The sequence below is a fragment of the Anser brachyrhynchus genome (genome assembly GCF_964034855.1).
Source record: "Anser brachyrhynchus genome assembly, chromosome: 3".
NCBI classification, from domain to species: domain Eukaryota; kingdom Metazoa; phylum Chordata; class Aves; order Anseriformes; family Anatidae; genus Anser; species Anser brachyrhynchus.
The window spans coordinates 72,381,834-72,406,975 of record NC_137696.1 but is presented as its reverse complement, the minus strand read 5'-3'; the positions used below and the strand labels follow the sequence as shown (position 1 = coordinate 72,406,975).

The window sequence follows — 25,142 nt, the reverse complement described above, 5'->3', positions numbered from 1 at the left end:
ATACCTTTATGGGGAACAAAGGCAAACTTGCACACATCTGAATTTCTCAGCTCAAGAGAGACCACCAGACACTGGTTTTCAAAGCAAGTTCCAGTTGTTTGCAAAAGTGGTGTCCTTCTACCTCTTTTATGGGGATGGATAGGAGTCAGCTTACCAGCATTCAACTGAAGGTACAAGATGAAATATCACCCATATGTTCACTTTGACATGGATCATGATCCTGCACTAAAAGGCTAACGTGGAGGGTAGGGGAGAAAATACAGCCATGCAAGTGATGATCCCATGCTTCCCTGAATTCTACGGCGACTTTTCAAAACAGCTTTTTAGTCCAGGAAGAGTTTCTATTTTTTTAAGCGTTTGTTTCTGTTCTGCTTACTGAGGAGTGTCAAAAATTCAGTTTTAGCCAATTTATTTGATTTTGTATTTATGAATTTGGCTCCAGCAATCTTCATTATTAATGCAAACTACTTTTGAGATATTCTTTAGAGACGACTCTAGATACAGAAGTAAACGTGTAGAATTGCAGAATAATTTAGGTTGCAAGGAACAGAGGAAATCATTAGATGCAATCCCTCTCTCCCCAGCAGGGCTAATGACTTGGGTAGATAATTGACTACTCATTCAGGAATGGATTTCACTGGGTAAATAGCAAGATAACAGCTACAAACAGCTTTACAGAACTTAACTATAATCCTGAGATGCTTCACGAAAAAGTACGCCTTGTAGACTTTTATCACATATCATAATTGAATTATTCATATTTAAGTAGGAAATCCATTGCTTCAGTGAACTCTTTTGTGTTCACTGTCATCATGGTATTATTCTGCTTCTTCATGAAATGGAGGAGTGATTAGAAACCTCCATATAGCAGGACTGACATCATTTTCTCAACCTGAGCTTCCAGATGGAAAATATTTTCCCATTTTTATCTTCTTAAAAAAACTAACAACTTGAGATTATCACCGTTACTTCATACATTTAATAGAATCAGACACTGTCTCCGTTTTAGCAACTGCTAATTGCTTATACCATCCTTTTTGGAATGTCCCTTTCCTACTGTAAAGGAGGTCATCTACATTTTCTCCCAGATATTCCAGTAACCAAACTACAGCATACTTTGGTAACAAGTGCATATTGTCTTCCCAGAGCTTACTTAGAGCTTGGCTGCCCTTCTGGCATATTAAAGGAAAAGTATCTCTTTAAACCTGGCCAGGTAACTTGCATTTTTCCTGAGCTCACAAGAGAGTGACAATGACTGTAGAAAACTGATAGAGGAAAACATGCTCTAGAACCTTACTACAACGGCTCTACAAATATTATTAACTCTGTACAAAAAAAAGCAGCTTGTAGTGAACTTTTCAACTGAGCTCTACTTAAAGAAAAATTATCTATAACCTGATTTGCTTCAGCGGATTTTGATAGGCTCAGTGCAATGACAGTCTTTGTGATAATCCTCTTGTAATACAGCTAACACTACCTCTAAACAGCCGAGCTTTCAATTTTAAGGATTAGTACTTGAGTTGCAACTCACTACTGAGTCAGAAGTAAAAGAGCACTCAGCCTTATTCAGAAACCACCCTTGGGTTCACACATCCTGTGAACTTCTTTTTCCTGAATCTGTCCCACACAGAACAGCACATGGCCTGCTTTGAGCATAAACCTCTCCCTGCAAGGCAGAGAGAAGAAAATGGGAAAAACTCTAGGGCTTAAGACAATGTTAGCCATTACTCTGAAGGCTTCAGAAGACAGTTAATGCGAGAAGTAAATAGTCAAGTTCATCTCAAACAGCTACACTTCAAAATTCTTGACAAAAGATAAAAGAAAACAGAGTGTGTTGTTAAAGTGTCAGTCTAGAGGCCAGAGTTATGGCTTGTGACCAACCGTAGTTTACAGTAAGTTAGCCAACAGGATAATCCAAAGTTAAGAGCATTAAGGAAATCGTGTAGCTGAACAGTTCATCTGCAACCAGTCACACAAACAAGGGGAGGGGGAGGAAAAAAAAAAAAGGAATGTAATGAAGTTAAATGAACACTTCTCATTATGGAATACCAGCAAATATTTCACAAGCCAATATATGCTATGCTTCTCAGAGTACACCGGACAAAGTATGAAATACAGTTATCATACTTGTTAGCTTCTGTGCAACGTTCTCAAGAAGTTACACAGAAGTCAAGGTCTGCAACAGGCAAAAATTATTGACAGGCATTTAAAATACATGCTCATTTTCATATGACAGAATACTTGGACAGGAGAATTGTTCTGTCATATGCCTAAAAGCAGCTATAAATTTGATTAACATCTCGTTTAACAAAAAAGTGCCAGCAAAGCTGTAATCTCCAAGTTAGAGTTTCACAGTTGTCCTAGTCAGGAGGAAGCTATCACAAATAATACTCTGAGCAAATTCATACCCCTAAAGTAATTATGGATTTATTCAGCAGATAATACAAGAAACTGTATACTCGAAGAACAGAAAATGGACTGAAATTCATCAAATGTAAGCTTAAAGTGAATAATTGATAAGTGATAATCAGATGTGCAAGCCTACCAAATAGAAACATATTAGTCTCTACCAAAACCTCCAAACCAAGTACTCCTATATGCTCCATGTTACTTCTGCTTCTGTATTTATCTCTCCTCTTTACTAACAGCATCACTTGCTCCATGTAAGTGACTAAGAGAGAACATGTAAAATAGCCTACAAGCTAATTAACTGAAGAGAATGCAAAAGAAATCAGTCAACATGAATCTTGACACGGACTATCTAGCAGCAGCTAAAGAGCATCCCCTCTCAAGTTTAACAATGTGATATCTTTAACAATGATCTGGAAGAAAAATAAAAAAGATTCTACTGCTGACAAGATTTGTGGATGATGAACAAAGACGACTGATCCAGTGTTTCAGAATAGCTGGATATGTATCACAGAGCAGTTTTGTGTAATATGTAACAGGTTGACTTAACAATATCCTTTTTATTATCTAACAATGCAAAACTATCCATGCAGAAATAAGAAAATTAGATTACATTAGAGAATGTAATGAAAGCCCCTCAGGGTTAGGTGGGCGGAGAATAATAATAATAAAAAAAAGTGGTCAGAGGATGAGTAACTTCATACGAGTTTCCAGGGTGACAATACGGGGAGAACTGCTGTCCTTGGATGACAAGCTTATTAGCAAAGCTCTGTGACTGAGCTTATGTGGCCATATGGTTTAAGAACCACAAATGGATCATAGCCAGACTGTTTGGAGGGTGGGCCAAGAAGCATTTTTTTTTTAATTTGTCTGTCCCAGGCTTTTAAACATGGCTTATACTTTTTGCCAAGAGAGTCTGAAATAGAATACAGTTAGGATGCCAGAATCAATGAATGTTGGTGCATTTAATAGTTTGTTTACAACTTCCCTCCCATCCCCTGTATACCAAGTTTGTGTTTTCATTTTCCAGAATATCCATGCTCCTTGCCATCCCATATATTTGGATATACACACACACGCACGTGTGTACATATATATGAATCAGATAAAGGTTTGTGATCTGCAGGCAAATCAAACAGAACACTACTGGGAGAAGTTTCAGAAATCTGTCTTAGTGCATTGCCTGTAACAGGATGGAGGCCAGGCCGTATTGCTTTCCCCTTATCCTTGAAATCAACTGCTTTTCTTTTTCTTACTCATATTCTGAATGGAAGAAAACTGTGGCAAAGCATACGATAAAATTGGGAAGTATGGAATGAAGTATGAAGTGGCCTCAGGTCATGCTACACATCAGCTCTCCCACCTGTAATAATTCACCAAACAACAAGCATCATACACCAGGATTTCTTGTTTTTGAATGAACATAAAAGAGGAGTAGAATGTTGCTAGTTATTCTAGAAAAAGTTACTTTTTTGTGTTTCTGAGATGAAGTATGAAAATTAGTACGTGACATTTGTATTAGTATTTTTTTTAATAAGATGGAAATTCAGCATATACAAATAAAGTATATGCCCTTAAAAATGCGCAAGTGTTCAAAAATAATTTTTCTCCATTACTGTCGGAAGAACTGCTTTAATGGCTACTTTGTACTTCCACTATTGTAGAAAAAAATTATACATAGGTGTATTGAAATTGCACTCAGCCCCACCCTGATCTTCCAGACCTTTCATTATCTTCACAGCCACCAAGGCAAACTTGTTTTGTCACCTTCCAGTTATTGTAAGTTGAAGAAACTCAGACAAAGCAGATGTTTTCAGTGAAAGCTTCCTTCAATTTGTCATTTCAGACTCAAAATCCCAGTCAAAAATGCAGTAATATAATCGATCACATTTTTTTCTTAATCTAGCCATTAAGAGCAGTTCAGATTTTCTTAACATGAGAAATAAGAACAGATACTTTGTAATATTAAATATGAGCCGAAAAAAATAATCAATAAGGCATTTGATTTTTTTCAGCTGTATACACATGCACATTGTACAACAATCACTTTAAACTACATTATTCTCAGTATATTCAAAAATACATATAGGTTTGACAAAATTAACTTTTTGACTAGAGGTGTAGGTTTCTTAGAGCATTGTTTCAAAAGCTGACTCAAATTTTTAAACAGTGCTTTCTTTTATTTAAAGTTGACTGTAAAGGCTCCTATCCAATATCATTAGCAATTTGAAGTGTCAAGAGTGATTAATTATTAAAATGTACTACGCCAAAACACAAAACTTGCTCAAATACTGGCAATCCCCCAGCAACACTTTCAATTTCAGTCACTGTTACCAGCTGGTAAGAGTGGGGGAAAAAAACAAAACAAAACTATATACTTTAAAAAAAAAACAAAAAAAAAACAGATCTGGCTTCTCATTTGTGTAACACGAAACACTGCAGTGATATTTCTAGAATACTCTTCTAATTTCCAGTATTTTGGAGATCTGTGCATTCTAGTGCCAGTTCTTGTGTCTTTGTATTTAATAGCCCTTGATGAATTTTTCCTCCATTACCTTGTCTACTTGCTTTCCATGGAAACCATTAGCATCCACCATGACTTTGGCACTTGTACAGCTCAGCTACACAGTTTGTAATGAACCGCCTACTTTTGCTTTCTTTGAACACGCTACTTCTATAGATTTGATATTTCAACCCTATCCAGAGGGTGTTGTTTCCAACAAGGAACCATAAATCCTTATTCACACCATCCTTGCCACTATTTATGGACATCCATATATTACGCCAAAAAGTTCTCAATCTTTACTACCTATTTTGAGTTTAACTGGATTCATATCTCCCATGCCACTATGTGCCAGTTTAAATTTAGGTATATTAGGACCCATTTGCTATTTTAAAGTGCAATTATCATCTATCAGGGAAATCCCTCTGGGTTCACAGAATTGCTTGCAGTTTCCTATTGCTTTAACTGCCTTGGGTAACTTGTTATCCTTGCCAAGCTGTCACTCTGTTCACTTGATTTTCCAGCGCTGTGATAAGTAACTTGAGAGCATGGACTCAGCATTGCTGGAAGAGTACTGGAAGAGGCCATTAATAACCGTGAAAAACGCTTTTGGAAATCTTAAAAGGCAATAAACTTCCTTGCCTTCATATTGACCTGCTTAGTTGAAAAAACAGTAGTTTTGAAGCAGAACCTCCTTCCACAAACACTGTGCTGAGCCATTCATCCACATATCTGCTGATGTGATTCTTCAGACAAGCTTCTATTAATTTATTTGGCAAAGAATTCAAGCCCACTTCCAAAATTAAGACTGCATACTGAAATCCGTAATTCCAGGGACTTTAGCAGCAACAGTGAAAATAAACAAGGGTGGGGATGGAAAATATTGAAACTTTTTAATTTTAATTCATATGTTATTTAAATACATGTAAAATTAATTTTTGTGAACTATATTAATAAAACTACCAGTTTAAAAATACACATTGGTGATCAATGGAAGAGTTTTGAGTATGAATATTAGCAGGCTTTAAAAATCTGCATACACCTCAATACTCTATTCAATAAACTTCAAAAATTAGTTCAAAGTGGGAAGAACAGGATCTTGCTAAACCATAACACTTTAGCTTTGCAGCTTGTGAGTATTAAAAGCGCCCCTTATCCCTCTGGAAAAGGTCCCTTTTCACTGACAGAGACTAATTATACTATACCCACAAGTTACATTATTATTAAACTTGCAATGCTGTACATGAAATACAGTTACAGGAAATTATACAAGCCCTTTAGTAACACTTGCTTAAGCACAGAAATCACTTCTAGAGAAAGCTCTCAACCAGCAGTGCTCATTAGTTTTAAGATCAGTACAGAAGGCTTAGAGAAGAATAGCTCCAGGGCCGGGACGAGGGTGGCGGAGATGAATGGGAGATTAAAAAAAAAATAATAAAGTTACAAAATTGTGATTTTACCATTCTACATGTCTTCTATGCCTTTTTTTTTTTTTTTTAAATAAACTTAACATTTACACAGGGGCTATATTCTATCAGGCAGGAACAATTAGGACTTACAAAGAAGAATGAGTACACAGCAAAAGTCATACCATTATAGATGACACACACAGGGTGAAAAAAAAAAAAAAGTTTAGCAATTCCAAATTACTAGATTAGACTAGAAGCAGTTGTACACTTGACCTCGTGGAACTAAAATATTAAGAATACTACCAAGACAACAACTGATGTCTTTTCAGTTCTGCCTTTTCAAATAGTTGTTACTGTAACTGAGTTCTTTGCAGTTGGTGTAAACAATTAAAAAAATCACAATAATGTCAGTTACCTGCCAAGCTAACATGTTAAAAGCTGAAGTGACAAATAAAAGGAAACTAAAACATTATATGGATATGCTGACAAGACTTAGCAATGGTCAGAGGCAAACATTAGGCTTTGGCTTCATCCTGAAACAAAAATATTTCAGCTCACTATATGTTTAAGCCTTTCCCTAAAAGACAGTTGAGTGTGCACATGTGAAAGGAATCAAGTTCTGCAAATAACCGAGCAGAACGTCTACAGTCACGTACGTCTAAAGGCCACCTTTCTAAAGATTTCCTCGAGCTTATCAATACACCTCCCATTCCTCACATACGCTGCTCACAGAATATCTGCAAGACCAAGGCAGGTCCTTGTCTGCAAAAGTCTGCTTCATGGGCTTAAGAAAAATAAAATGGCACTTCAAAGCTCCTTAAGAAGTCCTCATCTCCAGAAGAGCTCTGCTACTCTTAATTTGTGTGAGGTGCTAGATCTGGATGCTTTTCCTCCCCAAAGGTCAGAACCATCTGGGCTTCGATGCAGCTTTCTCCTGTCATCATCTTGCTGGCAATATTCCTCTTCCACCTAGCCTAACAATAGTATCACGTTGCATCAAATGCGTTGCCAGATCCACAATGGTATTGCCAAAGTCACATCTATGTGTAATTGAGCTTGTTAAATGCCCGTGCTGTTTTTGTGTCTCAGAGCCTTCAAGACAACAGTCACGATAATCTATCTACAAAATGACTCACCATTCCAGTAAGGACTGAAGCATTAATACCTCCAAAATTAAGCTCAGAAGCAATATCTTTTGAAAACTCTCTTCCTGTGCCCAAAGAACTATACTGTCTGTAACCCATACAACATTAAGCACCAGTGAGCCACAATATTGGAACCTGCTAATCCCCACAGTGAAATACTCAGAGTCTCCAACCCTTAACAGACATTCCCAATATATTTCAAGTACTGTAGAGGCACCAATTAATTAACAGGAGGGGAAGAGTTCAAAATTAACCACCTGGCTAATGAAGTACGGTATATCTTACTTCTGTTAAAACCAGAAACGTTTGAAAAATTTTTTTTTGAAGTTTTTGAAAAATGAGACCTAGAGCAAGATTAAAAGACAACCACTGCAAATTAGAGATCGTTATAATGGCTGTCGGCAAACTGAAGGTCTTACTTGACTTCTGAGGGTTGCGAGGAAATTCAAGGCATTCAGAGCTGGAGGTAACCTATTGTCAATAATTTAATTCAGAAAAGAAACCTTGTTTGGCATTCCATGAGCTAAATGAAGTTCAACTTTTTTTTTTTTCTTTTTGGTCAAAAAAGTCAAAACCAGTTCATCTTTTCATTCCTTAACAAAAAAGAAAAAAGCATTTGTGGAATTCAAACATGAACGTACCGACCAGATCTAGTGATCTGAGGACACTATTACAGAAACAAGGATTTGTTTCTAAAAAACAAAAGGAGATTAAAGATTCAGGAAAGGGTAGTTCATGAGACAGCATAGCTGGTAGATATGCTGCTCTTCAGTATTTTGTAAAGAATTACAATGGAAGAGAAACTGTTTATTTTGATTTGCCACCAAGATCAACAAGAGTGGAGATGTTTCTAAGAAAATCTCCTCAGAAATAAGATCTCATGTTAGATACCACGATGATGAAGTGGTCTGCATTTAAACTGACTCTGGCTCTTATTCTTTGAAATACAGTTTTATTATCAAATTCAACACTTTTCCTGTTGCACACTAAACAGTACCTTCAGTGACTTATTCTTATGCTGTATCCGCAACACTTCTACTTAAGAATTTCACAAGTCAGTATATCTACTGCTTTTTCTGCAAATCCATGCAGTACCATTAGGAACTCAAACCACTTAAATTTTTATACCACTTCTGATGTCAATGAAACTAGATTAAGCATTTTAATTTTCAAGACATCATGCAACATTTTCTTGTCCTCCAAGAAAACAAAACAGGATTGCATTAAACAGTTACTTAAATCTGATATTAAACTGCAAAACTATCAGTAATCTGAAAGCCGATAATCAATTTTAGTTTTACACATGAAAATAGAAGCCCAAGTTAACCCTGAAGTTCACCCAAACTGCTTTGGTTTCAAACACCCAATTCATATTTAAAGTCCAGTATCTAACTCTATAATTATCTAGTAAAACTTTTTTTTGATGTCACCTTAGCAGTGCAGCAACATCAATGTAGATGTATTTTCACAATTATTTTTGTAATCACAACTGCTGTCTCTTAGCAACTTCCAAATATAGTTGAGAATTTGATAAGTGCTCTATTTAAGCTGTTTTAGGAACTGTTCCCACTTGAAACTGTCTTTTCCACACAGTCAACAAAATAAGTTCCTGTTAAAATCAAAATAATATATTGACTTTTTCCCCAGCTATAGAAATTAGTTCATTTTTTCAGCTTTCTGTTTGGAAAACAGAATTTATTTGAATACAAAGATTGCAGTTAAACAGCTTAATTGATCATTTCTCTGCAAAACTGAAGATGACAACTCATAGGACTGCTTTCTCACACTTCTTCAGAATTCTGGTGCCCTTCAGCTGCTGTTTATCCAAGCTCTGTCCCACTTGCACATTAAAAAGCCTTGCCTCATTACACTGGATTTCTGCAGTGTGCCTCTCCTACTGGAGCTTTTCAGCTCCATATTTGTCCTAAACTGATAACAACTTGGGTGTTATTTAAACATCTCCTGTGTAACATTTAGAGGTGCAAATAATGTTTATATTCATGAAAGAAAAAGCCTGTTAAGGGAGCCTGAGTGAGAGGGATTAACAAGTTTCTTCAAGGAATGGGCATAAATTGCTGGGAACTGCAGACAGCTTCAGCTACCTTCATGGTAGTAGAGATTACCAAGTAACGATGCTTGTTCCCTGTACAGGACTTTTCTGGAGCCCCTTCCACCTCCCCCCTTACAGTTTCTGTTTCATGCTTACTGAATCTGGTGTCGAAGAGTTCCACTTTATATGAAAAGTTTTAAGGTAGGGCAGTGTTTAATGCAACAAAACTACTTCTTTATCATGCAGCAATGACACTTCATTTATTCTCATTCAGAAAGAAATCTATAAGAGTCATAGACAGCATGACCTTCATTAACTGTTATTTTCTATACATAACAGAAGCAAGAAACACCACACTGCATCACAAAGGCTAGAAAGAACACGTGTTTATCACCTATAATCTTTTCAGCTGATTTACTGTTTTATGCTAACGTCACTAAGCACAAAAATACACTCTACTCACCAAATAAATTGCTTGAATGTCCTTGCTTAGATATGGGTTTCAGTTCATTTAATCCCCATGCGTAACGCTTATAATTATCCCAGGCATGTTTCATCATCTGCAGGGAAACAAACGCAGGATTAAAATGTTTATTTTGCAAGAAGCCACGGCAAATACTGACTTAAGAATACTCTCAATATTAAATATATTTAATACGACGCTTAATTATATTCATGTTCTATGCATCAGAACTATGAAATATTTTACACAAGAATAACAGGAGCACTATTTTCCGGGTGGTAGCAGCATGGTTACCCTAAGAGCTCTAAGTCTGTCAGATCCACCTATACTGTTATCTGTATGCTTATGGTCAACATAGAATCAAAAATGATTTTTTTAAATGAATTTATGTTATACATTAATTCAGATATTATTTTTTTCCCTTAAGAATACACCTCTTAAACTGATGGAAGCAACATTTAAGTTTTTGTTTATCCTGGAGCAGGAAGTTTTGCAGTCACAATTAAGAGCAGCTCACAGGAATTTTCAGTCTGGCAGAGATTTTCTTGTATAAAATTCATGTGGTTCAAACTCAATACAGCTAATAACAGAAAAATGAAGTTAGAATGGGCAGGCAAGGCATCTAGGAAAGGTTTTGAGTTTGTTATGGTATAATCTTCTGTGACTATAAATGCTACTGTATGCCTCTGTAGCTATTTTTACATATCATTTTGCACAAACAGCCAAGAACTTTTACAACTAACTAAGCTTGGCTATAAAGATGGTTTTTCTGTACACAGATGCACCACAAATAAATACTGCTCTGGAAACCTCCCTTGGGGAACCCAGCACAGCAGCTCTGCAATACGAGCAGAGGGCATTCACATCAGAAGCAGGCAGCAGATTCACCCAAGGACACTTCACACCCTCTCCCTACCACAATCAGCCAAGAGCTAGCTCAAAGGGTGCCTTTTGGGGGTGTCTCAGGTGAACCTGTCCCTCCCCAGGCATGCAGCTAGGACAACAGCACAGCTCCCTGGTGTCTGGTGAAGAACCACTGCCACTCCAGTAGGTCCACCACCTCCCTTCACCAGCAACATCTCTAACCCCTGCTCGGGAAGAGCCTTTTTCAAGGACCACTACCAGCAACCTGGCTTTACGTAAGAGGAGAGTCTTTGCCTCCGCGTTGTCTTTCCTCCCTCCTTCCACAAAGCAGAGCAGAGCTAGGAATGCCAGAGGTCGTCTGCCAGACAAGAAGTGATGGTTTCAGACCTTTTCAAAGACACTGCTTCAGGCTGTCAGCTGACAACACTGCACTGCCCTTGCTTTCAGACCTCTTCTTGAGGCCACGTGTGTCAAGGATAATTCCGTTAAATAGCAGTTATAATCCTACATTTAAAAGCAACAGCCCTAGGACATGCTGATAACGGTAATCCTAAACTTTCTTCCTTCCTCTCCTTTGCTCAAATTACATAGAGAAATTATGTCAATCAAAAATCTGCATTAAACCAGACTATAATAAATGACAACAGATTTTCTAGAGTACTGCTATGCCCCTGAGAAAAAATGTTCCTTCTCCATTTATAGGAGCATAAATGTGCAAAAATCCTGCAGGAAAATTCAGGAATGTTAATTTACTCTACAGTCCTTAGAGGGCCAACTTCACAAGTTTAAAAAAAAAATGTATCTGCATTTAATATATGAGCACTTTCAACCAGGAAGTTAGCATGGTGTTAGATCTCAGCTGAGAGGCAGTAAGAGGCTGTGTGGAAACATCCTCCGGCCGCGGGTGGCACTGATACATTGCCTGGCAGGAGCCAAATCCCTCGCTCAGCTTCACTCAGGGATGGCTTAGGAGCTCTCCAGGGACAGGGGCATCTTGTCCCAGCGCAGACCTGGCAGCAGGCAGCCAAGCAGCAGCCTTTATCTCTATGTGACATTCCCAACCCCTGGCAAGAGGGATCAGGATCATATGAAACCGATCATTTAGCCACAGCATAAGGCTATTTTCTAATTTACCAATTAAGTTCCCCAGTAATTTTGCATATTATACAAGAAAGATTTATTCTGCCCTGCAGTCATGTGCCAGCTTTGCAAGCTCAGCTTTAGGTATTAGAATGCAAATTCTCAGAGGTTTCAGCAGGCTAAATCCTGACCTGCACTGAACCTGACATTTTCTATGCTTTATCAAAGCACAGAAAAACAAGCTTATTTTCTTATAAAATCACAACAGAATTCTTTTAATTTGTTTAATCTTAATCTAGGAACACCACAAGGAAGGGCTTATTTATTTATTTAAATCAAAGCTGTAATTAAGTAATCTGAATCAAAGTGTCTAAAGATGCCATATTATAACAAAATTAAGACTGTTCAAGCCAGTACTAACATAGTCGTTCCCTTTCTCCTTCCTTTTTCTTCTAGTACAACCCTGCTCTATCTCTTGCAGAAAAAAGATGATGCTCACCTATCCCCACACCAAGTCAGTTCAGGGAGCAGAAACTTCTGCAAATGGAACTTGGGTTTTGAGGATCATTTCCATCCTGTTTCATTCTCCATGTCAGATTGCCAGGAGTATCAGAGTTACCAAGCAGAAAAGTCAGGAACAGCTCCAAACCCAGTTCAGTTCGGCCAAAACAGTCACAGAGCAAGACACTACAAGACGTCTCCTCAGTTGCCTTTTCCAGCTGATGTACATTTTGATTGTATTGCACTGTAAATGCAGACGTGCGCTCCTAACAGGAGCCACCCTGATTACCTTCTGGTTAGCCAACCCACAGAGAGTAAGGCAGGAAGCTAACCCTCACAGAAGACCCTACCTTCTAACAATAATTATTATTAGATATTAATGAACAACAACTCTTATTTCTCAAAATGTCCTCCAGTTTTGCTGAGTATTAACTACTCTGCAAACTAGACAAGTGTAACTACTAGCAACCAAATACAAATGTCAAATGTGTCTATGCAGCAAAGAGTGACTAGGACTCAGTGTTACTCCACTTGCTGTGCAAATAACCCATAGATAAGTAGCCTTAAAAACCCACCAACTTTACATTGCCAGACAACAGCCACAGTTTGTGCTTCTAACTTACCAGGAAATCTCAATTTCTAGAACTCAATGCATCAGCAGTGCTCTATATGCTTTTTCCCCTGCAGGAATTTAAGTTTCCCACTAAAAAGAATTTCCTACCTGTTAATAGGTTTATTTTTTAGACATGAATGAAAAAATTCTAAAATAGTGAGTTGCAATTTGAATAGACTCAAGTTAAAGACAATTAAGCCTTTGCTTAAGTCAAACTCCTAGCACTGGAAGTTCAGTAACGAAATTTAACAATTGCTTGCAGAAATCCATCTATCCTTACAGTTTTCACCTGTTTGCATGAGATATCTCCAGACTTTTTTTTTTTTAAATTCATCAAGCCTTTCGATCACCTCTCTGACTCCTTGCACAGGTACCACTGATTGCTTGAAATTTCCAAATAAATCTCACTTTCACTGAGAACATCCATGTAACAACAAGTTCCTAATGATGAAGAATCTGACAGCTTTTGGTCAGATGATTCCAGATACTCTCAAACTTCTCTACAGTGTAACTAATGAAATGATTTCACCTGAGTGCTTTCAAATAATTCCTTATTATTCCTCCAGGATGTCAGTAGGCAGAAGTACATTTGCAAAGACACATTCCTCAGTTCTTCTACTTTTGCTAAGATATGTTCATTGAACCTGAAAATCCAGAATAGCCTGCCAGCTCACTGGGAGGCCCTGCACCTACATCAGCCAAGTCCATTTCTGATCAAGCTCTACCACAGGGCATTCAGAATTAAATGCCACAGCCAACTGCTTGACTATCTAGCACTTTTTCACTAGTAAACTGGCTGCTTTTACACCTTCCGAAAAGAAATGAAGCAATGATTTTGACTTATAAAGTCAGAAAATATCAAAATACCACCCCACCTCTGTTGGGGAAGTGTGCTGTTATAATTGGCATCAGCAAAGACTTAGAAGAAAAAATTGAGGGTTCTGATGCTATTCATGAAAGGACCTTTGATTTTTTTTTTGCTTCCTTTAGAGCAAGAGAAAGATATATATATATATTTTTTAATCAACCAGATCAATATAATAATAAATAAAAATAATTAAACCAAAACCAAACAAGTTTGTTCTCCAGAAGCAGAAACAAAGACTTTTACTAGAGCTATAATGCTGACCAACCAAAGGATGATGACCACGCATTCCCATTTGCTGGTATTACAGCTACTGCCATCTTCTAAGCACTCTAACACAATGTCTGCGAAGGACACATAAACCACTTGAAATGTGCAAAATACAGTTCTATTCAAACAGGAGTACCCAAGAGTTCAGGCGTGAAACGTTGCCAGAAAATGAGTGATGCTGAATCAGCACAGTAATGGTATTTAGATGCAAACTACTGCGGTACCAGGTGGAGTGAAAATAAGAACTTAATAAGATCTATTTTCAGCTGTTAAGATGTATGCTGGGGAGATGTCAGAAAGGATGTCAGGAAAAGAATTCAAGCACCTTTTAGAACTGCAATATTAAAGAAAAAAAAACTCACAGCATGAAATAGTACCATCTTGACCTTCAACAGAGTCATTTAAACCATGTCAAGATGAGAGGGAAGCAGAAGACTAAAATGGTACTGGACACCCAACGGAGGAAGACCCTTGAGAAACTCTAACATGAAAAAAAAATAAGAAAACATAACACTTCGCTTGTCTGCTCTATTAAACTTTAATTGCTAGATTAAAAAGATTTTCTCAGTCTATGCTGAGCCTTTTACATGTTTTTCCTCACCTTTTAAATTGTTCCTTAACAGAGCTGTGTGCTCACTCAGCCTAGTCTCCCTGAATCTTTTCTCCTTCCTGTTGCTGTAACTAAAGCATCTTCATCCTTTTACAGCATCAGTAAGGGAAATGAAGGAAGTCCCTAACATTACTAAGAATTTTCTAAACATATTTCACTTAAACTTTCCTCCTGTGCAGATGAACTCGCATGGTTGATACCTGCATTGGGTCTGGTGTCAGCATTCTTCATAGCAGCCTGTACGGTGCTTCGCTTTGAATTTGTGGCTAAAATACACTGATAACACACCAGTGTTTTGGCTATTGATGATCAGTGCTTATGTAACATCAAGGCTTTCTCTTTTTCCCTCCACTCTTTCTCTGCTCCCCACCACATGTAGGCTGGGGTGAGCGAGGGATTGGGAGGGGACACAGCTGACCCAGGCTGGCCAAAGGCATGTCCCACACCAGGTAAAGTCACACTCATGTCCGCATGCAGGTAGTGGCCTCTGCACCTCTCATCCCTGCCCCACCTCCCTTCCTTCACCTAATAAACCTCCTTGACCTTGACCCACCAGTTTTCTCACTGGGTGAGCAAGCAACTGCACGGTGCTTGGCTGGTCACGGTGAACCCACCACCAGGCCTCCAGTGAATGACGTTTGTGACCACAACACAACCTGCAGAGCAAAGCTGATTGCTTTGCTCTGCAGGCAATATTATATTAACCACTAGCTAAAACTCAAGCTTTAGGAAGCCTTACTTTCTTACTTTCCATTCCCATTACTGTTAAGCAACTGCATCTAAATAAGGCAGATGTATTCTCAGCTGTTTTCACTGTCCTCAAGTACTTGCAATACAGCTGAAAAACTTCAGTCATTCTGGAAATTTTATTATTAGTAAGCATAACAGTACCTTTGAAGGTATTACAAGGTCACTAATCAGGATTTCTCTGTGAAAAACACGGTATGATCTTGAGCTGATTCACTATCATCTTTCATAAAATGATGCAGCATATATGAGCTGCTTTTCATATGCTTTTATGGAATTTACTGTTTATCACAGCGAGTAATTTTTGGCAACACATAGCCTGTGTTTTTGGAAGTTACTGGAAGCACTACATCCGTGTTTCACCATCTTCATAATGGTCTTTAGTGTACTATTAGACTTCTAAAGAAACACAAGTTATTTGCTGAGTTTATTGACCTTGTCTTGAATGATCTACATCTTGGAAACATGAAGTAATAGGATTTTTCTGAAGATCTCAGTACAGAATGCTTTTTTTTTTTTTTCCTAGGATTAGGAAGCACAACTATATTGTGAAATCACTTGGCAGTTACTTTTGTTTCAGAGCATGATCTTTGTTACTTTTGTCATTATTCACTATTATTACTTTGAAATAAAAGGTTTGAATTACTACCAATCTTTTTTTGCAGTTCTGCAGGTAATCGTAACACATTGTCTTTTCCATCTGGAAGTGTTTCAATTACTAATAACTGTCTTGAATTTCCTCAGGGAAAAAAAAGAAAAGGATTTTAAAGTACTTTATATCTGTATTTTCAGCTTTTTACCCTGCTCATACTTGCTCCAGAGTGGATACTCTAGAATGTAGGGTGCTCAACTGTAGTTAATTCTTTGCTAAGTAGTTCATAACCTAATCTCAGCAGACATGTAGGTATGACTAAGGAGTGATACATGTCTTTTTTTTTTTAAGTTACACTATGTCTACCTTTATGCTAGATTGCTAAGAATGTTACTTTTTAAGCAGCTCTTCACAAAACAAAATCTCAGAGTTAGGTTCTTGACTGAAGGCCAAGATTCATTAGAAAACTAGATAGAGAAATCAACTAACCAGTTTGTATTCAGATCTTGTTTTCTGTAGGTAGAATCATTTCCAGTTTGATTTGAAATTTAAAAATAGCACTCACAGTCGACAGAATTTTATTCTAAGGTCTTCATTTTCAGTTACTATTTCTTATTCCAGAAACTAAGCTGCAAAAAAATCTCAAATATCGAAAGAAAGTTAATCTCATTGGATATTGGTTACATTTTTCTTTGAATCTGACAAAACAAGACACAAATGACAATATACTCCCTTTCTTCACTAGCAACAGAAATTTATCTCCTTCAAGACATGTAAAATAAATCCTGTTGCTATAAAACTTTACATATTATATATTTATATATATATCACCACTTCTTATCTGTCAGCAGAAAGATTATTGCAAATCAGGAGCTTGACAGGTTCCTGGTGTTTATAACCTCATTCCCTAATGGCATCACCTCGAGTTAAAAGCAAGCTACACACTGTCACTGTGCGCTTAACAGTCCCTGCAAAGTGTGCCTGCTTCTCATTTAGCAGGTGGATGACAAGCATGCTCTGAAGCGCATTCAGCCTGGAGCTCCTGCTAGTACTTCGTGACAGGACTCTCACTCCAGCCAAGTAAACCCCAAAGGAGACTTCTCTGTTAGCTAATGGGCCAATAACAACAATTCCAGGCTCCCGTTTTCCAAAAAGAAGCAGCTAGAGATTTTGGAAACATTTAGGTGAGGGCTGTTTAACTCACGTCTTCATTTGCCTTGTCACAGGAGCGAAGGACTGAGAACTCAGAAGTACTTCTGAAACCACTCAAAGTCCCCAAAGTACTTCTGAAACTGCTACCCACAGCACAGGGCATGCAGCACAGTCCCCAGGTGGAAATACCTAGAGCTCTTACAGTGCCAATAGAATAAGGCTAGCCAAACCGATTTACAGGATTCTCTGTTAATATTAAACATGCACATCATATCATGAAATATTTTATATGCTTCTGTACTTACTGCTCTGCATTAAGAGGATATGTGAGCAAACTGCTGCTATGCCTCAGCATTTCAGGATCTTACAAATAATTCATTTCTTGCCCACACACAAAAAATTTAAAACAAAAATCTAGGTTCTGCATATAAAAGAGAACGAAGAGGGAAAATAAAAACATTAAGGACTATTCTGAGGATTAATTCATCATTTGTATTGCAAAGCACTTCAAAATCCTCAAATGGAAAGTTTGACAGAAATGCTAAGTATTATTCCCACACGGGTTATGTTAAGTTACAGATAAGCTTCTATCCTTCTACTTTCTACTCCTCACAGTAGCTTGTAAGCCTCTTTAGTAGTGTATTAAACTACTCAACTAATATTCATCATATGCTGCTGTGGGCATCATTTGTTAACCAGGGACAGACACTGCACAGTGCCTCATTATGTTACACATTTTAAAAGGAATAAATTATTCTATTAATTCCGTAACAAGAATTCTAATTAAAAGCTAACTAAAGAGAACAGGAAATTTGCAGGTAAGGTTATTTTCTACACTTATTTTATTACTGCATATTTTATTTAATGCACACGCATGCAGAAAAATTAGACTATTTTGTACAAGAAATAATTAATAAGAACAGCAGCCCTGATGCTTTGGTGTCTTAATCAAAAAAGAAAAAAAAATAAAAATCATGAGTTCTTTTGAAAATTATTGTATGACTTACCACATTACTCAGTTGTAATCATTATACTCGTTTCCCAGGCATACCTTTCCTTACTGAACAGTAAAGCACATCTAAAAGCATGAATTTCCTAAACAAATGGATGCAATTGCAAACCACAGTGCTTTACAGTTAGGTTACAAGTCAGAGCTGGGCTATGTTGCTTTAACTATTGCACAGTTCATTTCAGCAAAAGTCACAGGGTGAGGTTGATAAGGCAGAGAAACTTGAAGGAAGATGAAAGTTTGCCTCCATACTCCAAATACTAGTATCATTCAGAACAAGCTGATATCTATGGTCTGCTTCTTCCCTAGCCATCCCAACACCAGAGATAAGAAAAACAAATTATTTGGTCCAGCACAGAACCATCCTAGCTGAGACCCCGTGTTTGACTAAACAAAAACTAGGAAGACATGAACAACGCATAACCCTCCCCATGAAGAACCGTCCTTGCATTTTCTGAAGCCTAAGATCTGGCTAATTTCAGCCAAATGAAGCTATAAATTTCAGAGAATGAAAAGAAGTGTGGTTCATATAGCTAACCAAATCTTGTATAACAGCATTCATCCTACCTTGAACCATCCAAAGCTGGTCACGTAGATCAGTTCTAGCTCAATTTTAGATAAATTCACTCAACTTCAGCTTTCTTTTGCCTGATATATAGCAAGCAAAATGGATACAAAAGAAATCATAGAATGGCTCGGGTTGGAAGGGACCTTAAAGATCACCTAGCTCCAATCCCCTGCCACAGACTGGGATGCCACCCACTAGATCAGGTTGGCCAAGGCCCCATCCAACCTGGCCTTAAAATCACTATTTCCTTTTAAAACTGAGGAATTTGGATATTTGCTTGTTTCTTCCGCAAGTAAGCTATGACTTGAATGTGTTCTGTAGGCATTTTAAGAGTTTTTCCTGAAAATATCTGCCTTGAAAGCCGATACAAGATGAAAGCATCCAGGCAGATGCTGTCAAACTGCTTTGGTGTCCAACTCTGAATTATTAGCAGAGGAACCAATGGCATGTTCTTAGTAACTAAACTAGTGGATAAAGAAATGCAGATGTAGTATTGAAGTGTAGCATTATGAAATTGAACACAGCTGACATTAATGTTGAAGATGCTCTATTTTCAGATCACTTCATCTTCCACTGACATCTGTGTACGTATACAGGACGGAAATCAACATAACAGCATTCTAAGTCATATGGAAATGGATCCCATACAGCCCGTATCTTACAATTCAGCAACTGTTACCAAGATCTGCGTTTCAGAAAATAAAAAGTGAAGCCTAAAGCTTGCCACTCAAGATGTCTATATTTCTCCAAAGGTACATCTTATTCAATCAAACACCTAACAAAGAAGTCAGATGGACTCTTTAATAGATAGACTGAAAAATTATTTCCTTGTTGCTAGCGTGAAAGCTAGATGTTGTTTCTTCAGACAATCTATGATTTTAGCAGTTTGGATTTAATCTCTATGAGGGAGAAATCAGTGATACTCCAATGCGTTTTTCTAAGAAGAGTCACTAATTGCTGCTTTTTAAAGCAAATAATCACATATGTTTTGTGTTAGTGAAATATCCCTTTAAGAAGAAACATGTTACATCACCAGGTAATGTGCAAGAAGACAAGAAGGATGTGGATCTGTTCGAGCAGGTCCAATGGAGGGCCATGAGAATGATCAGAGGGCTGGAGCACCTCTCCCATGAAGAAAGGCTGAGAGAGCTGTGAAGAGAGCTGTGAATGCTCAGCCTGAGGAAGAGAAAGCTAAGGGGTGACCTTATTGCAGCTTTTCAATACTTAAAGAGGGCTTATAAAAAAGATGGAGAGCAACGTTTTACTTGAGCAGATAATGATAGGACAAGGGGTATAGTTTTAAACTAATAGAGGGGAGATTTAGATTAGAGGTTAGGAGGAAATTCTTTACTCAGAGGGCAGTGAGGCACATGAACAGGCTGCCCAGAGAAGCTGTGGATGCCCCATCCTTGGAAGTATTCAAGGCCAGTTTGGATGGGGCTTTGGGCAACCTGGTCTGGTGGAAGGGTTGGAACTGGAAGGTCTTTAAGGTCCCTTTCAACCCAAACCATCCTGTGATTGTTCATTACTGACAATAGCCAGAAAGAAAGCTGAAGTATTTTCACTTAGAAAAACATTGCAGAGCTGTACCAAAAAAAAATAATGTATTTCTTTGATCTTATGCAGAATTAGTAGCAACCTCTGAAGTTCATGTATAATTTGACTAATGTCATAAAAGGGAAAGGAAAAAAAAAAGAAAGCAATTTGTGGAAATACTACTCTTACAAAGAATACTGTTGTATAGCAACTCATCCCACTCAGTGTCAATTTTTTTCTTCCTAGTCTAGTTATTACTTGTTAGAGCTTCCAAGAACTCCTAAGCCAAGCAGGGTGAACAACGAGGCTCCCGCAACTGCATGATACAATCACGCTTTTGTTCTCCACTTCTTCCTGCGGTTCTTTAAACAGCTATTTGATAAGGTTTGCTTCTAATTAGATTATAAATTATTCATGGTAAGGACTGTGTCTTCTACATGTTTGTTACGTACCTGGCTCTACTTAGTGGTGCTGCCACTGAAGTTCCCAATCTCAGCAGGAGTAATGCAAATAAAGAATAAGCACAGTGCTATGCAGCACAGCACATCCATATGAAGTGATTAATATCAAGGTGACTCAAGTCACTGTTTCAGCACGATTTTTTCTTCCTTCTTTAATACAAACAACTTTACAAAGTTGTATATTATTGCATATCAGAAGACACTAAGTTTTCCGGGGCTCCTACACATATCCACAGGCACACATTTGTTTATAAAACAGTCTGTGATGTCTCTTAGCATGTCACTTGAGACTGACCTGTGCAGCTGGCATGCACCATGCTGACACTCCTATCCCAACTAACTGGGGCTGGACTTTTTCCTTGTACCTCTTTACAATTTTCCCTTTTGTCCTGGTTTCAGTTAGGACAGAGTTAATTTTCCTCCTAGTAGCTGGTAAGGTGCTATGTTTTGGATGAGGATGAGAAGAGCGCTGATAACACGCTGATGTTTTAATTGTTGCAGAGCAGTGCTGACACTAAGCCAAGAACTTTTCAGCTTCTCACTCTGTCCTGCCAGCAGGCAGACTGGGGGTGCAACAAGAGCTGGGAGGGGACAGACCCAGGACAGCTGACCCAAACTGGCCAAAGGGGTCATGCTAACGTCATGCTAAACATTATATAGGGGTGGCTAGCCAGGGTGGGAGGGCCAGATGCTTGGGGATAGGCTGGGCATCGGTCAGCGGGTGGTGAGCAATTGCATTGTGCATCACTTGTTTCGTACACATTATTAGTAGTAGTACTATTATTATTGTTGTTGTTGTTATTATTATTTTGCTGTCTTAATAAACTGCCTTTATCTCAACTCACAGGCTTCACTTTCCCGTTTCTCTCCCCTATCCCAGAGAGGGAGGGGGGAGGATGGGCGAACGGCTGCATGGTGTTTAGCTGCCAGCCGGGTCAAGCCACAACACCTTTACTCCAGGCTGCAAGATTTCCGCCCCCTTTTGCCTCTCACACTAGCCATCCATTAGAAGAGGATCAGGAAAACTCAGCTGACACAGGCAGAGCTATCTCAAGATAGCTCTGTGACTGCAACCTGATTTCTCACATTTCTAGGGCAGGGTCCTGCTTAAGCTACCTAGAAGAACATGGTATGAGGTACACTCAGTACCTCATTGTATTTTTATTTTTTTCCCCACATTTTGAGCTTGCAATCTCCACTCCTATTCTTTTAAGTTTTACTCTGCAGTTGAAGTCAGCAAGGACCAAACATTTGTCCACACCACCACAAGTGTTGAGGTATTTAGTTTTGACCAAGCAGGTAGACCTATCCAGGATGTTTTTCAATAAACAAAGAAACAAAACAAACAAACAAAAAAAATGACAGCAATACAACAGCAGTATTTCCCCTCTGCAGAATGAGTCTACATTCATTCCACAATGCTGTAACCTTGCTAGAGCACATTTCAGAAATTAGGAGGCAAAGGGGAATATATCCTTACTGGTAAGAAGTTTTAGTTGCAATACAAATCCAAGCTGGCACTGAAAAGTGGAATTTCAGATGTATTTTCAAAGTGCATTGCTTTCTTTAATTGCATTTTCTTTTCTTCAACTGCATTCTTTTGAAGAATTTTTTTTGAATTCCCCTCCCCCAGTATTGTTTTTTCTTAAGAAAAAAAAAAAAAGACAGTGAGGTATGCAGTATCAGTGGATTTGTGACCATTACTGACCTGGTTAAGTAGTTGGTAACTGAAGCTCAAAACTAGTCACAGCATGCAAAACCACAAAATAAATCAATTATAAAAACTATTCGATATCAGTCGATGAGAGACTTAGTAAGCTAGATGTTGTAACAATTCACTAAGTGCAGGGCACTGAGCTTTCCAAAATACTGGGCACTGCCAATAAATGCTTTTCGCATCCCCTCAAGCCATCAGCTCTTGACAGAAGGCCAGACCAGAGAAGTCCATAACAAATCCTCATCCACATGCCACTAACTCGCAGCTGTAATCTTCTCCTCTTCCCCTGCCCCAAATTAGACCTTCCCTTCTGTTCCCCTCTCCTCTCTCCAGCATTCAGTTAAAGAAACTGCAGTGCTCTGCTGTCTGAGGCCATTATTGTGACTGTGGTGAAACTGCACTATCAGAAGTCAGTGTCGACTCACTGAAGAGTACTTACAAAGATTAATCCAGAACACAGTTGCTGCATGGATCAAGGGCTAAGTCTGCATCATTATCATGATGCACAGAAAAGTATCTGCAGCCTAATAGCCTGAAATTAGAGCAAAAGGATTGGACTGTTTCCCGACAGCTGAAAAACAGTTACATGAAAGTCAAGTGCAGACAATATTAATTCATTTCCTTTTTTAAAAAAACAAACAAACAAAAAAATTATCAATGATCTGGAGGACATGATGCAGTGCAACCTCACCAGGCTTGCAGGTGACACTAAGTGTGTGTGTGTGTGTGTGTGTGTGTGTGTGTGTGTGTGTGTGTGTGTGGTGGATGGACATCCCATCTGAGAGTGTCAGGGCTGCCACTCTGAGACCAAGACAGGCTGGAGGCCAACATGAATTTTGTGACATGCAGCAGGGACAAATGCAAAGTCCATAACCCCTTGCAACAGCAGCCAGCATGGCCAGGCTGGGGAGCAGCTCATGAGAGCCTGGTGCACGGGGAGCCATGCATGAGCCAGCAGCTAGGCTGCAGGAGCACAGCCTGTCCATTGGCAGTTGGGATTATCCCCCAAAATGCAGCACTCGTGAGACCCTGTCTAGATACCATGCCTTGTTTTGGGCCTCCCAGTATAGAAAAGACATGGATAAACTGGGGCGAGCTCAGTGTGAGCTCAGCTCCCCCACCATGATGGGGGATGTAGTAGTTGCCCTGTGAGGAGAGGCTGGGGACCGGGGCTGGCCCAGCCTGGGGCAGGCGGCTCCAGGGGTGACAGCACCCCGGTACCTGTGGGACGTGGTGGAGAGGAGGGAGCCAGAGACACGAGGAGGCTCAGCTGTACTAAGGGAGGTTCAGAGTGGATACGGGAGAAACTTTCTCCCCATGGGCCCTTGGGGCAGTGGGGCTGGCTGCCTGGTGAGGCCACACTGGCCCCATCCTTGGGGCTTCCAGCCCCAGACCCGCACAGCCTGGCCTGGCTTCAGTGCCCAGCCAGGCCCGGCTGTCCTGCGATGCCATCAACTCCAGTAAGGACCTCACATATTTACCTAAATTTTACAGAACAAGTACACCAACCTGCTTCTCCCCATCAGCAACGAGGGTACAACTCTCATTCCAGCCCCAGATTTTGGCTGAGTTTAAAATATTCAAGATGAGAACTATGAGTTGTTACCAGCCTTCAGAAACATTTCTAGTGGTTTTTTTCTATACTGCATAAACTGTTTCAGCTACACAAAACACCGTCAGCACTGAGAGCAATTTAAGAGCTATATACTTACTGCTTTAGTACAGAAAGATTCAAGAAAAATTAAGGTAATCAGACCCTATCAAAATATGATGAATATAATGTCACGCATGAATTCATGACTTCTGCCCATTTCACATTTGTATCTACCTACCTTGGTTAAGACACATGAAACAGTTTACCCACAGCTGCATTTGATATTAAAAGAGAAATATTTTTATAAAGATTTATTTATTTAGCCCTCAAACTATCTCTGGGAAACATGGGCTGTATTGTAACAACTTTTCTGAGGTGAAAATTAGTTGTTGTAAATTACTCATCACTCTCTGTACAAACACTGAAAGAGCCACCACAACAAAAAATGTGTATCACTTGTTCACCTTTAGCAGTATTACCTTAGCACTTGAAATCGATATTGCAAACATAGACATTATCACTTTTGGTGTAGCATTTATTTTCCTCTTGAAACATTTATCTAATTATCTGGCCTGTGGATCCTCACACAACCAGACCTAGTGAAGTTCCCAAAATACATGACACTCAGACCTTAGGTGTTTTATTTAATTTCACTGCCATGGTACCCACATTACACAACCGCCACCAAACTTGTAAATTAACTTAGCGTTCCAGTTCACACATGCTCATCCACAAAAAAAAGTAATAAGGCACTTGCCCCTCATTCACAACAGATGAAATGTGCCTACTGGTATCTGTAATTCCCTTCATTCAAGCTGGAGTTAAGAAAAAGCTTGAAAATGACACGTTTATACTGACAGGTATATATATGCAGTGAAGCCTTTTGTAGAGCACTACAATTTAAAAACAACCTTAAAATGCATACAGATCTGCATTTAAGTACTACAAGCAATTTAACCCTTAGGTAGCATCTCTCCCAGTGCT

General features: G+C 38.7%; 1 protein-coding gene across 1 annotated transcript in view; it reads right to left on the bottom strand.

Annotated features, from left to right (window-relative positions):
- The window catches only part of MAN1A1 (mannosidase alpha class 1A member 1), a 141,396-nt gene that overhangs the window by 94,550 nt on the left and 21,704 nt on the right, over window positions 1–25,142 (bottom strand). Inside the window, exon 2 of the mRNA XM_080588387.1 lies at window positions 9,980–10,076. Within this exon, the coding sequence (XP_080444513.1) occupies window positions 9,980–10,076 (97 nt within the window). The remainder of the gene's footprint in view (window positions 1–9,979; window positions 10,077–25,142) is intronic.